Source organism: Phodopus roborovskii, unplaced genomic scaffold, assembly GCF_943737965.1.
Source record: "Phodopus roborovskii unplaced genomic scaffold, PHOROB, whole genome shotgun sequence".
Lineage (NCBI taxonomy): Eukaryota > Metazoa > Chordata > Mammalia > Rodentia > Cricetidae > Phodopus > Phodopus roborovskii.
This window is the reverse complement of record NW_026126638.1, coordinates 3455935-3473738: the sequence shown is the minus strand read 5'-3', so window position 1 is coordinate 3473738 and position 17804 is coordinate 3455935. Positions and strand designations below refer to the sequence as shown.

The following is a 17804-nucleotide window of genomic DNA, read 5'->3' as shown; positions in this document are numbered from 1 at the left end:
GTCTGGCTCTGATGGTGCACACAGGTGGGCAGCCGACACAATCACTGCTGGCCGGTAATGTCAAAGAAACGGTGTTGACTGGCACCCTTGGGACAGCAGCCTAAGCCAGGCAGGGCCTAATTCAAGGCACATCAATCCTCAGAGGCTGAACGTGTTGAGGTTACTGCTCAGCCAACACCTTCTCCGGGGACACAAGTTCACGGCATGATAATCTTACAATTACGAAGTCCTATCCAGCTGCCCTGCCACTTCAGGGACTCCTGTGTGTGCTGTCTTAAAAGGGAGGTGAAGAAGGAGGCGCGGCATTCTAGAGACTCTTCCGTGCGCCACACCGTGAAGCCCTGTGACACTATTTGGGAAAGTATGCTGCACCGTGCTCAGGTACAGGAGAGGAAGGGGTCTGTATAGAGTAGGGGAAAGGTTGTACATGAGATCAACTGTGTAAATAGCTATGTGTGCATTGTAAATTTGTTTCTGACAGCATAAAGTTTGAGGCTTTCATCAGGAGATAAAAAATTTAGACAAAAGAGCAAACAGAGCGTTTCCCTTCAGGTGATGGGAATTTCACTGCGCCATCTCACGGATGGAATTGTCACATTTGCATCCAAGAAATGTATGGCTCTTCCAAATATTTGAGTCTGATTGTGCCAAGAGGAAGGCATTTCCCTTCATAGAAAATTTGTGTGTGGTTTTACCTTTTTATTGTTGCATAGTATCTCAGGCTTTCATCCTGCCTACATAGACAGGACCCAACATAATGTAAGTGCCAGGGCAGTCTTGATCAGTCCTGAAATTGGTCAGATTGCCCCTGGGCCTTGTCTAACTCTGCCCCAATCCAAGGAGAGCACTGGTAAAGCAATTACCTGAAAGTTTATGTCCCGTTCATCCCGGAGATGTTTGTTTCTCTCCCTGTGGACAGGAAGGGAAAGTTGTTCAAACATGGACTCTGCAGCTGACAGGTCCAATGGCATCCCATTAGCCAGCCAGAAGGATGTAGGAGAAAGGCTGATATGAAGGCCCAGGGATGTGGCTTTGGACAGAGGAGAGCTCATATGTAAATCCTCTCAGAGGCAGGGGGATAAGACTGAGTGTTCTTGTGACACGCTGCCCTTGACGAACACTCAGCCTCTATTATTTGGGGGGCAGGATGGCATATCCCCTTCCAGTGACAGCCAGGCCTTTGGAACAAGTCTGGGGAAGGGGTGTGGAAGGTAAACCCAGACAATGGCAAAGCGAGCTGCTCACACCTGAAGAACCGACCCTCTTGCTGGCCAAGCAGTAAGCTGGCAACTTGAATGAGGATTTAGAAGGCCTTCGAGCTCGCCCTTTCATGGCAACGCGTGCTTTCTGTTTTGTTGATATGTTCCGTGCAGGGACAGGAGCGAAGGTTAAGGAAGTCACACCTTACATTCTAGCCATGGTTCTTGTCTCACCAGCACTTCAAATTCCAGCAGTCCCCCCACTTCACCCCTCCCCCACCCCCTGCAGTCTCTCTCTCTCCTGAATCCTTGGTGATTTCACAGATGGGGAAACCTGCCATGCCTCTTCCTTCATGCCTGCTTAACTGTAGCAACCGTGTGACGGCACAGAAAGGCTTCAGGCATGTACACCTGAACCTCACAAATGCTGACCTCCGAGAGAAAGACTCATGAACACCTGTGGAGTGCCATGGGCATTTCTTTACATTCATTCTCTTTGGTCTGTGGTCTGTCCCTCCATTATTATTATTATTATTTCTAAGTACAATAGAATGAAGAAAAACAAGTTTTTTTTTTTTTTAAACAAATAGCTAAAACAGTGTCCTTAGGCATCTTGTTCTCTTCCTGAAGCCTCCCGAGAACAAAGACCTTGTCTCCAGTGGAGTAGGACACGGCCACTTGGGACCCCTTCCATCTCCCAACCAGGGAGGCCTGGTTCGCCTCACTCTAAGCAGAACACATCTCAAACAGCAGTGGCTTTTTTAATTCTTCCCCACTAAAAACATCAGACACTGGCCTCATCTTGCTGTCACAAAAGCAGACCCAAGATGTTTCAGACGTACCTGGAAATGATTCAAAACCACTTGCACTTTGAACGTGGCAAAGCCCTTTGTCAACACACAAGGCCATCAGCAGGTACACCTATAGAAAACCTAGAGGAACCCAAACCTTCCACCTCCTCCCTCTGCGTGTGCCTTTCTTGGTGGTGAACTTTGAGTTTACTGCAGTGGGTTTTAGAAGCTGGGGAAATCCTTTCTCAGCCCTATGTGTGATTCATTTACTCATTCCGTGGCTGAGGTAAGAGCCATCCAGACATGGATTTTATTTCTCTGACACCAAGATGCTCTTGGTTGATTCCAGAATTCAAAATACCTGACGGATTCGATGCTTTTGTTGGAGGCAAGAGTGTATGTATACTTGCCATAGAATAGCTGCCTATTCAGACCTACTCCTTCTCAACTAAGGGTCATGAACTGTCCCATAAGGACACTAAGGATGAGGCAGAGCCCGACACAAAGAGGGATGAATTTTAGGAGAAGGTGGGCACGTGAGTAGATGACTACATAGCTCCCAGTGGGTAGCACTCAGCAATCCAAGCCATATGCTGGTGGCTGGGGGAAGGGCAGGCAGGCACTCTTGATTACTGTGGGATAGATGTACACTATGTGAAGGTGTATTGCTGTTATTGTGTAATAAAAAGCTGAATGACCAATGCTAGGCAGGAGAGTACAGGCAGGGCTTCTGAGCAAAGAGAACTCTGGGAAGAAGGGGGTGGGGCACCAGCCAGACACAGGAAGCAGGATGAGCAGCGCAGAGATGAGGTAATGGGGCTCATGGAAGAACGCAGATTAAAAAATATGGGTAAATTTAAATCTAAGAAGTAGTTGGGAACAAGCCTAAGCTTAGGCGGAGCTTTCATAATGAATGCCTCCATGCCATTATTTGTGGGCTGGCAGCCCTGATGAGAAAATACTATTACACTTGGAATCAGTGTTGTTCCAGAGTACAGTCAGGGAAGGCCTGGACAGACGCACCTTAGGAAATCCAGCTGCTTCAGGAGGCCAGACTTCTCCCTCTGCAGAGTCTCTGTCACTCGGTACACTTCCCTGAGGAGGAGGCAGACACAGCCAGGTGAGTGGCAGTCATGGGAAGGGAGGAGGGGGCTCAGCTATGTCATACAAGGAAACAGCAGCATTTTCAGGGAGGCTAGGAAGGGGAAGATGAAGGGAGGGAGGGAGGGAGGAGGGGAGCTGGGGAGGGGGGAGGGGGAGGGAGAAGAAATGACAGAAGTGGGCAGCACTGGACTTAAGTTCACAAAAATGCCTCGTCTTTGCCTCTGTGCTCTGAACCTCGGCATAGAATCAAAGCACCTCTCCATCTCACCACCAAGGCCCCAGAGTCCCCATTTTCCACAGCAGTGAGGTTCTCTGGCGGAAAGTACCCAACAGCCTCATAAACTTGTCACTTTCCATCTGACTGTGCTCACCCGGCTGTGAGGACAGTCACCCCTCTACCACCTCTCAAATGTCATTATTGAGCAGTTGACATCAACATCCCCCTGGGGACCCTCCCACCAAGTGCCTGATAATTTCAGCCCTTAAGCGTCATCTGTGTCTTTCCTTTCTTTTTCTTTACAGAATAATTACAAAGTCATATGAAGACCATAACAGACTGAATAAAATTCTAAGTTCACCTCAGACAATCCTAATTAAGCAACACAACTCTGCCGGCTCCTGCAGAGATGTGGATTCCTCACACTTTATTACCAATTATATTTAATTTCAACTTAAGGGAAAACAGTGTATTATTTCCCATTATACAAACTGGGTCCCTGAGCCCCTGTCTGGGAATTTGCTCTGCTTTGCACAACACATACAGCCTTGCCTGCTCCTGTCTGGGTCCTGGATGCTGAAGAGGCCTGTGCCCAGCTCAGGGGGCTCTCCTACGCAGTTCCTACTGCTGTCTGTCAGGGACATCAGAGAAGTTGTCACTTGCTGCTGGCAGGAACTCACTAGAGGGCTGAGGTCTGTGTCTTAAGTGTTTGACGAGAAAGCAGTTCATAAGTCTCGTGCTATTTGGGTATTTTCTGCCTCTGTGTACAGCACCAGGACACACACACACACACACACACACACACATACCACTTATGCAAATACATACTCATCTGTCTGTCCAGTGAACACATGTATCTTTGGTGATCGGTATACATATATATGCACACATACAGATATAGCCAGCACAGTTTTTGTGTATTAACGAAAGGGCATCTTTAAATAGTGGCTCTTGGATATTTGACTGACTAAACTTTTAAGTCCCTCTGAGCTTGAGGTCACTTCTCCCTGAGTGATAGCAGACTGGGAAGAAGAGGACCAGCTGCCTTTTGTTATAATCCTTGGTGAAAAGTTGGTAGTTTTTCTCAGGGAGTTGCCGTTGGCTTTATTTTCAGGAAAAAGATGAGCTATGGATCATTCTACAAAATATGTTGTTAATTAAAAAAAGACAACATAAACCTGTATGTCTGGCTGGCTGCCGGTCTCTAAAGGAAAATGTTTGCATAAAAGTGTGTGTGTGTGTGTGTTTATGTTCACGCATATATTTATATGTGTGCATGTGTATAAGTCCTTACTTATGAGTGTGTGTGAATTTGTGTGTATGCGTGTGCTTATATGTGTGTGTATGAGTGTGTGCTTATGTGTTTGTGTGTATGTATGTATACTTATGTCAATGCATGTGCATATATTTATGTGTGTGCATGTGTTTAAGTGTATGCATAAATGTGTGTATGCATGTGCTTATGTGTGTGTATGCATGTGTATGTGTATGTGCTTATATGTTCGTGTGTGTGTGTGTGTGTGTGTGTGTGTGTGTGTACATGAGGATGTATTTGCACATGCACAGCAGACTCCAGGATCCAGAGAGGGGTCAGGGGAGGAGACAGACTTCTCTTGGGGAGTCATTCTTTTGTATCTTGTCTTAAACTGTATCTTTGAGATAAAAGTTAATTAAAAATCAGCTCAGAGGTGCAGCTTTTCAGCCGCCCTTCGTTTTTGTGTTATCTCACTGCTTGAGGGTTTTTTTTTTAAAATCTCATCCCCAAATCTAGTTTTCCTACCTTCAGTGTTTTCAGAGAATGGGAAAATTAATTTTGTCCATTTGGAAAGCTTGCTGATAAATGATTGTGTCTGTTTACTCCCTGTCTCCTCCTTACCCCCTCCCAGCAGCTCTGAAGCAACATCACATCACAAGACACCAGGGACCCTGGCAGAAGGAGGTTTGGACCCTGGCCTAATCTTAGCTGGCTGTGTGACTTCTCCGAGCTGCCGGTATGCCTCGGTAGAAATGAAGGCAGTGAATGGAAGCTGAGTCTCCATTCTCCAGAAAATGAGTCCCCTGGCTTCTCTGGGTGGGGAAGGCTCTCTTGGGCCCATCACATCCAGAAGACACTGCCAGTTCACAGTTCATTTCCTCCTCATGCACTTGCCTCCATCTTTTCAGAGATCGCATCTCTGGATTCGTTAAGGAAGGTTAGATGTGTGAAGGCTTCCAATTCCCTATGCTCAGCTGTGATGCTCCCCACAAGGCTTGTTTCCCTTCACTGTCTTAATGTTTCTGCCTTCAGTTGTTGGCACTTTTGATAGCTTGGTTGGATTTTGAAGTGCTTGACTCCCTAATTCTGTCATAAAGTTAGGTGCCTATGCCTTGGCACCCTACTCTCAGACAGAAAGAGCTGACTCCGCCTGTTGGTAATGAAACACATGGTCCCCGCAACACCAGCATCAAGGCAGTGGCATGGGGGCTGGGCTTCCTTCTAAGTCACCTTCTTGAGAGACATTCATTTATCTTACAATTTGAGATACCTTACTAGGGTGACATTTCTGGGTTAAACACATTTTGTCCCTCTCATCCAGTCCTTCCCAAAGGGTTCGTGGAAGCATTTTGGATGTACCCCACATTCCAGAATCTTGCCAGCACTCACATAAAGTCGGGGGCTTTCATTCTGAACAAAGGCACTTAGGATGTGCAGAGCCTTAGTGCTGGTCAGCCTATCGTCCCATGCCCTGAAACCAGACCACCAGTACCCTTGGTGTCTTTCAAGCCCACAATGACCCGTGAGTGAAGAAATGAAGAGTGACTGAACAGAGTGAGTCCTGATCTTAGCTGTGAATGGGTGTGGCTGGAAGGCTTATTATGCTCTCGGGTGTTAGTAGGGTATGTGAGCATTTAACATGTAACATCAATCAGACTGACAGTATACCGGCCACATGAGGATACAGTGTGATCGAATGAGATGAGGTCAAGTTCTTGATCTTGATGAGATGTGCTGAAGGCCCAAGGTACCCAGCATGGAATAAATTGCAATGCACATTTTTCAGGAGAGGATATCGTGAGTATGTAGGTAAATGAATGGCCAAATAAATAAGAGAGTTCCTGGCCTGGTCTCAGAGTCCTTAACTCTCAAAAATCTTAAGTCCCCAAAGATGAAGGGCTGCTTTGGCACCATGCCCTCCACTGTAGGTGAAGATGCATTCCATCTGCTGTCGGGCAAGGCTCTGCCTCTTTCTAGCTGCCTAAGCATAATGGCTGAACACTAAGAGCAGTGAAAGGAAGCCAAACTTTGAGAGATGTGGGCTTCCTTGTGGGCTCAGACAGTCTTCTCAGAGAAAGTACTGCTAGAAAAAAGATGGCTAGGGATTTATTCATGATTCCAGAGCCCTGTCACCATCAGTCACATTATCCGATGACCTCAGAAGCCTTTTCGCTTCTGAGGCTTCTGGTCTCTAGCCTTCAATGGGTACCAAGAGCCATCTGCTCCTTCAGCCTCTGCTTGGGCTGGCTTCTTATGTGTGGGTAGAATAGCCAGTCTTTCTATCTGCATAATTCATTTCCAGAGACCAGGGCCTTGATGACTAACTCTGATTGTCACCTTGATATACCTAGTAAGAGGGAACTTTAGTTGAAGAATTGCCTCCATCAGTTGGCCCATGGGCATGTCTGTGAGCCATTTCCTTGATTACTAACTGATGTGTAAGAGCACAGCCCACTGTGGACAGTTTTGTTCCTAGCAGATGTGCCTGGCATCTTCAAACAACATGTTGACGCTGAGCTGGAAAATGATCCAGTAAGCAGCACCCTCCCATGTTCTGGTTCAACTCCCACCTCCAGGGCTCCTGCCTCTTTTTGGTTTCCCATGAGGACGTACCATAACCTATAAGCCAAATAAACCCTTTCTACTCTCAAGTTGGCTTTGGTCAGTGTTTTAGCACAACAACTGAAAGCAACTAGGACAAGGGCTGTTTCTTGTGAATCTCTGGCCATACCTAGCTTTGCTTAGTAGTTGCAGATTCTTGGAAGAGGGTTAGAGTTCTAAGGAGCATCAGGAATGTGTGTGTGTGGGGGGGGAGGTCATGCTTGTCACCCCAGAATTCAAGAGGCGGAGGCAGGAGAACGATAAGATCAAGGGAAATCTGGGCTACACAGTGAGACTCTGTTGAAGAGAGAAAGGAGAGAAAGAAACCTCAACAAATAAGAATCCTAACTCTCCAGCTCACACACAGGCCAAGAAACAGATCTTTGGGATGAAAGATCCCAGTTCCCCACACGGAGCAGAGTAGCCCAGAGTGCCTGGGGCTGAACTCACATCTCCTTCTCCTGCTGTAGCTCACAGGCCTCCCTCTGGAGGCTCTCCAGCTGCTGCTGTGCATCCTGGAGTTCTTGGGAGGTGCGCTCCAGCTCACGGGCCAGCTCCTGGTTAGTGAGTCTCAGCTTGGTGTTCTCGGCCTTGGTTTCGTGCTTGTCATTGTGCAGAGCTGTGCACTGGCCTTCCAGCTACAAAGAGGGGATAGAGGAAGGATGAACAGGGCCATTGCTGGCTCAGCTCCACACTGTCTTCAAGCCCAAGGCAGCACTGTTCTGCTCCAGCACACCCATGCAGACATTTCTGCGGGCAGGAGTGACTTTCATAGAACATTCTGTCCTCCCAGTCTCCACATGGGACTGCTAGAGAGGCCTGGGGTGGCTCATTGTGTAGGATTGCTAGCAATGAAAATTCCAAAGATGACCTGTGTCTTCCCTCCCAAAGTCAACATGGGCAAAAGACCTCATCTAAGTCCCTTTTGTCCTCTAAGCCAAATCTTTGCCTTGGTCCCTAATGAGGATAAAGAACAGTTAAGTGGCCACTCATCACAAAGCCACCTTCCCTGTTGTGAACACAGATAGGAAATTTATCCATTTCTTTTCTCCTCTCAGAAGCCCACCTCCCTTCGTCTAAGAGACAGCTTTACCTGAGTCCCACGGATCTTAGAGATTGTGGAAAAAAAAAAAACCTAACCAAACCAGGTCAAACAGATCCCATGCCTTTTCTTGCATCCCTAAAGCAACTTAAAAATGTGCACGTTGATAACTTCAGCTTTTCTCTGCCGGTGAGTAGGCTTTGTTTGTGGGGCTTCCAACCCTCTCCAGACAAAGCAGCACACGAAGGCAAATAGATCATAATAAATTTAGTTTCATGAATGTGGCCAGTGAGGGGAGAAGAAGCCACAAGGAATGTCATAAGCCTCTCATGAGGCTCCTGTGTTATCAGGCAAGCGTGCAGTAATTAAATGGAGTGGCAATCTTTCATTTGAGGGATAAATTTAATTGCTATGAATTTGATGCATAACGGAGAGGACGAGAAGGAGGAGCCAGGCCATGTATGACTGTGGACCGAATGTGGAAAGGCAGCAGGCAGTTAGTTCCCAGGGTTTGCAGCCTCTTGCCACAAAGAAGAAAGAGGCCTAGACCTAAAGCTTAGCAATCAGCAGGGGCAATAGCCCCAGCCTCAGCAGGGGGATCTCTGAGCTTATGTTTGCATGTTGCTAAAAATACTCTTCTCTGATCCTAGGAAAGCCTTGTGTCTGGGTCTGTCGAGGGCTGGATTTCTTCCAGGACCAGGCAAACTGAGACTGGAGGCCAATGGTACCATGACTCCCCTCCCCCCATGACTTCTGGCTTTCCTGAGGAGGCTGCTGAGCAAGACACTAGGGCAACCTGGTGCCATGATCCAGGCTCCAGGCTCAGCTGCCAGCTTGCAGAGGGTACCACTCAGTTTGTTTCTCTGAGAGGGGAGTGGCCTGTGCTTGCTGTATCCCAGAGGAGGTCATGGGCTCTGTCCAGGCACATGAGCAGTTTTTTGAAGTCTTTTCCAGATGGAGTTTTTGTCCCCAGCTTTGCCGAAGAGGACAACTATGTCTTCATTCCCCCCTGAAGTACAAGTGTCTCGCAAGTGTCTCCGTACTCCCTCAGGTCCCTCCTTTCTTCTGCAGGATGCCTGACCCAACCTCAAGGTTTAGCATCCACAATTACCTTTGGGTGACTCATGGGGACTTTTCTAGGTTAGACACACATTCAGGGTCATCTGTGACTTGGTCTTAAATTTAAATTTTAAAATAAATACTTGAAGTAGTTTTAGCATTTTGTTACAGGACCTCGCTCTAAAGCGAGGCTCCACTTGAAACTATGCCCACAAGGCTATCCTGGAACTCACAGTCCTTCTGTCTCCCCAACGGCGCGAATACACGCATATATCAACATATCCACCTTGTGGGACTTGAAATGAAGACACAGGCAGACACACAGGTCTTCTCTGGGCAAGTTTAAAATCCATTCGGGAATGGCAGAGGGGGTGGGGCAGAGGCGAAGGCCAGCTGGCCGGGCTGAGGGACCGCGGAGTGTGTGGAGTCTGCACAGTAACCTACCCTGCTCTGCTTCTGGAGGAGGCGTTCCAGCTCCTGCTCCTTGGCACTCAGCTTCTTTTCCAGCTCCCGACTGCGGGCCTGGAACCTCTCTGTGTCCTGTGGAGCCAGAGGAGAAGACAGTGGGTCCTACACCCAGCGCATCTGGCTTACAGCCTTCAAAGTATGCACTCGAACTCCTTCATCAGCGGGGCCACCAATCCTCCTGAAACCCCAGACCTCAGCAACCCGCTTACCCCACCACTGAGGACCCATAAGACCAAGTTAGTGCTCAGAGATAAAGTAGGAAATGTGAGTGTGACCACATCCTGAGGCGGTGCCTTACCAAGCTTTCCCACCCAACATGAGGACCTAAGGACATCCATTGCCGGAGCAGAACAGGGAGAAGAGGAGCCTGAGTCTGGCTCATTGGCCAATCTCCCTTTTATAAATATCTAAGATGGCCTCCAACTTGGAGACTCTAGTTCACCGTAGACACTATCTCTGGTCCCTTAAACCACACTAGTTCTAGGCACAGTGCATTTAACACTCAGAGAAGTCCAAAATGAGTCAGAGAATTCATATCCAGAAGAGCCTGCGTGTGCTATCTACCTCCCCATGGGCATTACTCCTGCCTCCTGGAGGATGGGAGTGCTCACTGCTCACCCACCATGTTTCAGGTTCCTGGGCCGTGTTCCTCCTGATGTTTCTGTCCTGCATTCAACACCCTCATGCCCTCGCACCTCAGACTGGGCTTCTCCACAGAGAACTACTAAGTCCTGAGGGGACAGATGTGATGTCTGGCTGTAGTGTCCCAGACAGAATGCGGTTTCAGAGGCAGGCCATGCCCAGCAGAGCCAGGTCACTGGAAGGCTTTGAGGCTTTCAATCAGGAAACTTGGGGTTGAGTCCCTACACTGTTCATCTTGCTTGCTTCGTGTTTCTGGATTTCAACAGAACAGAAGCCGATAGCCCTTTGCTTCCAGCACTGATCCACCTATGCCCACCTATGGCAAGGTAGGGACACACCCACACACCCACCCACACACACACACACACACACACACACACACACACACACACACACACCAGGGATTACTGGAAGCCCCAGGATAGCCCAGGGCGGAGAGAAGCCTTTGAGAGGGGCTAGCTATGAGGTGTTACACTGATGACTACAGGGGTTATGGCTACCACATCTGGCAGAAAACAGTTGCTCCTAGCTCACAAGCCTTAGGCCACCTTTGTTCAAAGGCTCATGCCTCTTCTGGTGATGTGACCAGCTCCTCTGCTCACATCAAACAGATCAATGAGCAGAGGAGATGCAGGCAGACCTGTGTCCATCCTCATCTGAATCGTGTGCAATGGCCCCCATGGGGTCCACTCAGTCTCTGCCCTCACCTTTGTTGGGAAAAAAAATCTGCTTTGAGGAACCAGCTTAGTTCACTCAGCCTCTTTTCACAGAGCAAGTGCCTCAGGAAATATGCTAGGACAGCAGTCGGTTTCTGAATCCCATGCACCCATTCCACAGGGCACATATGTTATTAACCCTGTAGGGACATCATTGGCGGGTATCTCCCAGGCTGGAGTGGGAATTTTTCCTCATGATCAAATGTACTGACAGGGGTATGGCCAGCATCCAAACTCTGGCCAGAGGCTTTGGTCTTTTATATGATGTCACAGGCAGAAGCATCCTTATCCTAACTCCAGGGACAGTAAAAGTCTGCATGTAAATGTTTAATGGCACTGCCAAAGCCATCCTTGGAGCTTTCATGTTCCCAGCCAAAGTTCAAGTGCAAGCACTGAGCTCTCTGGACCAGGCATTTAGAACCGAGAAGGGAGGGGCTGGAAGGGAACACAGCACCAGAGCCAGATCATCAGAAATGATGCTAACTTGTTCTTCATTTCTTCCCTGCAGCCTCTGCTCACTCCCAGCCCCCATGCTTGAGCCCACCCTTTGTTTCTGGAAGCACACCTGAGCTACAGCCATGACCTGGGCAGCAGGGACAAAATGTCCCCAGAGCATGTCTCCTCTGTGTAGCCTGTCACAGGATGAAGGGGGTAACTTTCCTATTGCAGAGGTGGGGGAACTGGTGTTGTTGGAAGCTATTTTAGGTCTGATGGGACATGTGTGAATTCTGTTTGACACACACACACACACACACACACACACACACACACACACACACATCCAGTTTCCCTGAATGCTGGAACACTCAGAAGGGTTCAAAGCACCAAGCGACAATAGGGGTGGTCTGGAAATACTGGCAAGCCTCCATGAGCTCTGGCCAGATATTTCTGGAAGGCATTCTGATTTTCCTGCAGTGTGAATGGCATCTGTGATTATAAGTGGAGCAGCGGTGTGGATAATCCAAAGCAGCGGAAAATTGAAATCTGGATCAAGTGAAGAGCCTGGGACAATAGCCTGGGCTTAGCGCTGAGAGGCAGCAGAGGCTGCGACCAAGACCAGCGGCCTTTTGCTGAGAACTCGTGGAGTGAGGGAGACGGTTGCAGGAGGGAGGATAGTTCCCTGGGTTTCAGTTTTGGTTTTTCAAATAAGATGCAGCAAAACAGACCTTGCTTAGCTTGGGCTTGGTAGAGGAGAGTGTCTTCATCTTTCCAGTCCTCCGCTCCAAATATAACAGTAAAGGCTGGAAAGGTTTAGTGAAGGAGTGCACCAGGAAGGGGGTGCGCCAGGAAGTACAGGGGCGCACTAGGAACAGGATGCTCTGGGAATAGGGGCACATGGAGAAGAGGGGGTCATGAGGACCCAGGGTGCCTTAGGAACAGGGGTACGCCAGGAACATGTCTGCAACAGAACCAGGATACACTGGGAACAGGGATATACCAGGAACAGGGGCGCACAAGGAATGTGGGTACACCAGGAACAGGGGTGCAAGCATCACATTTCCTCTCTCGGTGCCGAGGATGGCGGTCTTGTTTTTCCTTGGTGATTGTATTTTCCAGTTGTCTAAGAGGAAAGGGTGGGCAGCCTGGCCTCTAATTGCTGTCTCCTTTGGGGCTGCTGCTTGAGGACTAAAATGGGCTGGTGTGTTTTGATGGGCCTGCTATACAGGTACAGGGCTCTCCTGAGTGACACCCAGTGTCCAGGTTGCTTTAGCTGCAAAAGTATGCTCTGTGATCCATCCATTCCACCCACCTTCTTTCCCCCTCCCTTCCTCCCTCCCCTCCTTCCTCATCTCCTTCATGCTCACCCTTTCTTCTCCTTTCCTCGCATACACCAATGATCCATTCATTTATCTTTTTCCATCCATCATCCCTGGCTCCCTCCCTCCTTTTCTCCCTTCTTTTCTGTCAGTTCATCCACTCACACCCCCATGCATTCACCTCCTTACCTATGCAACTACCTATGGGGCATCTCTTACAGTTCAGGCATGTGCTAAAGTCTCAGGCCAGGTTAGTAAGCAAATGAACTTACACGGTAGTAGGAACAGACAATGTGGTAAAAAAAAAAAAAAAAAAAAAAAAAAAAAAAAAACAAGTACATTGATAAATGGCCTGAACATTAAGGCAGAAGAAGGCAGTCACAGGAGTGTGCTGGGATCTTAACGGGGAAAGGTGTTCAGAGTCCGAAGGCCAAGCAGCCATGCGCCAGTGCCAGGCCTGGAGGACAGTACTCACTTTCAGGAGGAACTGCTCCCTTTCACTTCTGATCTGCTGTTCCATCTCCTCGTAGAGATGCTGCATTTCTTCATCATATGCTGCAATTTTCCTAGAAGTGAGAAAAGGAGAAGCTGACAGGGTCCTCCCAAACATCCTGCAGCCATAGTTCCTGGAGATGAGTCCCTGCGGCTGTGAATGGTTGAGGGGCTGCCTGTGTCAGGCCAGGCCAGGCTTCAGGATCCATCTTTCAGGACTGACTAACCAGACAAGGCTGCAGCTCACAGAGGCCAGCCGCTAAACTGCGACTTGGACCCTCCCCTGTCTTCCAGACCACTGCAGGACCACCCATGTGCTCCCCTGTGAAACTGCCCAGATCTCTTCCTGGACTCTGCTTTACTCCAGCACTCTTCAACCCTACTCCCTCTGATGCCTCTGCAGGGAGACAGTCTGAAGTCACACCCTGCAGGGATTCCTTGCTGCCCATATCTTGGTGAGTCCTATTTCCAGTTTGGATGCAGTCTCTGCTTCTCTACATCAACCCTGACACTGTACCAACAGAGGACCCTCGTGAAATTGTGAGCTTAAGTCCATGCCGTTCACAAAGATTTCATGATGACCATGTCCTGCTGCAAAGGACAGGGCCTTGTGCCATTCCAGGAACAGAGCCACAGATGAAGAGCAGGAGACAGGTAGCTCTGGTTAATGGCTGGTAATGACACTGAGATGACCTACCCCTGCTCTGACTCTAAGAGCCCACAGGACATGGGTAACAGGATAAGCACACGCCACTGTGCTTGGCTTTTTTAAATTGTGGGTTCTGAGGACGGAAATCAGGTAGGTCCTAGTATTTTCCAGGCAAGCACTTCACCAACAGAGCCCACGGTAACCTTGTTTTCATAACTTTTCTCTAGCCATGAACTGAGACTTTCTCTCTCTGGCCCCTACGTCCCATACTCCCCCCCCCCTTGTAGAAAGAAACCCAGCTTGGTATTGTGGCTATCAAGAACCATTTTGAATATATAATGCACACACACACACACACACACACACACACACACACACACACACACATTGTCACTTGCCACTCTAAACTCCAAGATGGCAAGCCCACTCTGACCTTCATGGGTGGCTACATTATTAATGGAAGAAGCAGCCCTCACTGTCAGCCCTAAGAAGTTACCGAGGAGACATCGGAACAAAATTTAAAGGATGGGAATATAAGTATCCCCCTGAGCCCTTCATCACTCTACCCACATCCACTTGGGACTCTGATCTAGAGCCAGGCTTCCTGTACTGCCCCAGGCTTTGCCATGGCCCAATCACTGCCCTTGACTCTTCTGGGGGAGAGGGCTTCACCACATGCACATATCAAGCAAAAAGCATGAGCCATTTTGACTGGAGTCCTTACAGCTCTTCCGAAAGTACACATTGGACCCAAACCAAAGAACTAGAATGAGAGCCATGGTCAGGGTCATCATCTCAGACTCTGAATTCCAGGTCACAGGTCTCCCCTGAGAGCCAGAAACTTGAAGCAATTGCACAGTGGGTTCAGAATGCATTGAGCAGGAGATGCTAGTCCTTCACAGACCAAGGCTGTCTATGAATCTGCTCAGCATCTTAGGAATGTCACATTTCCTCTGGGCAGAGTAAAGCACCTCTTCTTGGAAATGATAGGTGTAAGAGCTTGTTACTGTCTCTCTCAGCTAACCCATCCTAATAGAAAAAAAAAAAAGTTGTGGAAGGAAAGGACCATATTGTGAAATAGGATCACCTCAAGGTCAGGAGCGGACACTTTGGGCCCTGCTCATCTTTACACTCTTGAAACAGCCCAGATGCTGGATGACAAATGGCATCAAGAAAAACTTCAGGCAGCAAAAGTCAACTATATAAAAATCAGAGAACCAATGAAGTCGGACGAGAGCAACTTAAAAACTGATTTGGCTCTGCTAAAGCAGTTCTAATTAGAGTCATTCATATAAGCTGTTTACCATCTATGCCTAATGGCCATACCGGGCATTAATTCTATGATACCATTAAATGTATTATATTAATTTTGCTCTAAGTTTTACTTGGTTAAATTAATACTCTTGATGTTTTTCCATGCTTACATGACAGTTTTCTTGTCATGAATTAACTCATTTTACAACCATTATGAGAAAAATAAGTAAAAGCAGACAGTCTCTGACTAGTATCCAGTGCTAGCCCTCCTTTGCACAGTACCCGGTGCTAGTCCTCCTTTGCATAGGGCCAGATGTTAGCCCTCCTTTGCATACACCCAGTGCTAGCCTTCCTTTACACAGTGCCCAATGCTAGCCCTCATTTGCAAAAGCTGGTTCTCTTGCAAAGGAGTCCTGGGACTTTAATGGACAGCAGTGATGCTGGACCCGTCCAGACCACTCTATGGACCCTGGGAGATTTCTGCAGGCCCAATGACAACATGATCCTTCTAGGTCAAAACACACCAAGTCCCAGAAGATGAGAACATGAAGATGCTATTTTCAATAAGGTATCACTAAGCCTGCTCATCTCCTCAGTGTAACCTTGAACAAATGCTCTGGTGTCTTCCCTTTCAGGTAGCCTCTGCCTAACATTCTTTTCAGCATTGTCAGGATGGACCAAGGAGAGAGTGAATGCAAAAAGCATCCAGGACCATAATGCCCTTATAAACACATGGAGTCATTTATTCTTGTAATCGAGATCAGGAGCCGTGGGACAAGGAGAGGAAGAAGGTCTCCCTTTTACGGATGAAAGGGCTGGGTTTGGAAGAGCATCGGAAGATGAAGAAAAGGCTTAGATGCTAAGATCTCCCATCAGTAGAGCCCACCAGAGGCTCTGGCTGGGTGTATCAGGAGCTACAGAGCTGCAGTGTGTGTGTCTGCGGGAGCTCCACAGTAGCTGTGAGTGCTGTAGTGGTCAGAGACACCCCCAAAAGATCTGCGCATGTGTGGAGCAGCAGCCCAGCCAGGCATGCCATATTCTGCAGGCAGAGTAAAGAGATGTCCTGTGTCGTCTACTGATTCTGTGTGTCTCTGTCTCTGTGGTTTCAAACCCACTCCTACTGCACAGCACACGCAAACACAGGCAGATCCACCAGTCTTTCTGCCCTCACTGACTGATACCTTGTGCCTTCATTTGACCATTTTGCATGGGATTGTAAGTAGTCCTGGTCTATGTGGGTTTCACTGGTGGCTGAGACAGTCTGTTAAGTTGTGAGTGGCCAGACCTTTACATTAACCATAATGTAATAATGCGTTAACCTCTTGGACTCAGGAGGTTAATGCCGAACACCAGCAACAACCCACCTCACACTTTGGGTATCAAACTCAGATGCCAACAGACCTTAGTGAAGGAACAGTAGATTCCAATGAATTGAAGAATTCCACTTCTTCTTACTGGTATTAAATTCCTTTCCATGGGGTTACAGAGATGGCCTAGCAGTTAAGAGCACTGCACTAATACCATATGGTTTACTACAGCCTGTTACACCAGTTCCAGCAGATCCAATTCCCACCTTCTAGGGTACCTGTGTGAATGTGATGTACATGTGTGTGCACATATACATAAATAAAAATAATAAAACCTTTACAAGGTAACTCTTGCTGCTATTTACACTTTTTATACTTTCTGTGACTGGGGACAGGCCATCTTTCTGAGAAGTCCTGTGTTCTTTGGAATATTCTGAGTCACGTAGTTCAAGGGGATGTCTTGGATCAGGACACGCCTTTCTCTTCCTCCCTCCTTGTTTTATATAGAATCTCATTTGTAAGCCTCCCACCCCCAGGCCTCTTTGAACAGACTTAATCAGGCCACTGGAGCCCCCAACCATATGTCCAGTGCCTGAGTGTGATGTGTGCAGAGTGGCGTTGGCTATTGCCTCTCTTACTCTGGAAGGTGCATGTATCTATTCATGCAGCAGAAAATCAGCATTAGCTTTGTGCTTGACAGACACATGACAAACTCTATGTGTTGTTTTCCCTTTAAAGACAGCGCTGTTAAATTCTGACTCCCCAGCCTCTGCCTCTGTGTTTTGGCCACAGGAGAATACCCCAAGTGTCATTCTGTTAGATGCCATGTTTATTGGCGTTATGTTAATGAATCCCACTTGGCCATCCAATGTCCTCAGTGACCTTCTGTGTTTTATTGACATTACACATTTAGCCTCTGTTGAGAATATAAGCTAAATTATCCATGATACTTTTTTTAATGACTTAGTTTAGCAGAGAGTTGTTTTAATAATTAAATTTGTTTCTTTGATGACTTCATGTATGCATTGATTACTTTCACCTCCTCCCCATCAGCTCCCTCCCATCCCTATCAAGCTTTTGTGGATTGTTCTCTCTCTCTCTCTCTCTCTCTCTCTCTCTCTCTCTCTCTCTCTGTGTGTGTGTGTGTGTGTGTGTGTGTGTGTGTGTGTGTGTGTATGGGGCCCATAGGGAATGAACCCAGGTTTTTGCACAACCTGCCTAAGTACATTACTACCAAGCTATGCCCTAACC

At 47.9% G+C, this 17804-nt stretch overlaps 1 protein-coding gene across 2 annotated transcripts in view; it reads right to left on the bottom strand.

The window, feature by feature from the left end:
• Cracr2a (calcium release activated channel regulator 2A) overlaps positions 1–17804 on the bottom strand; it is a 67663-nt gene that overhangs the window by 32077 nt on the left and 17782 nt on the right. For both annotated transcript variants that reach the window (XM_051173175.1, XM_051173176.1), the window contains exons 5-9: positions 13327–13417; positions 9713–9808; positions 7618–7805; positions 3014–3085; positions 864–909 (exon numbers count right to left, since the gene is read on the bottom strand). In XM_051173175.1, the coding sequence (XP_051029132.1) occupies positions 864–909; positions 3014–3085; positions 7618–7805; positions 9713–9808; positions 13327–13417 (493 nt within the window). The remainder of the gene's footprint in view (positions 1–863; positions 910–3013; positions 3086–7617; positions 7806–9712; positions 9809–13326; positions 13418–17804) is intronic.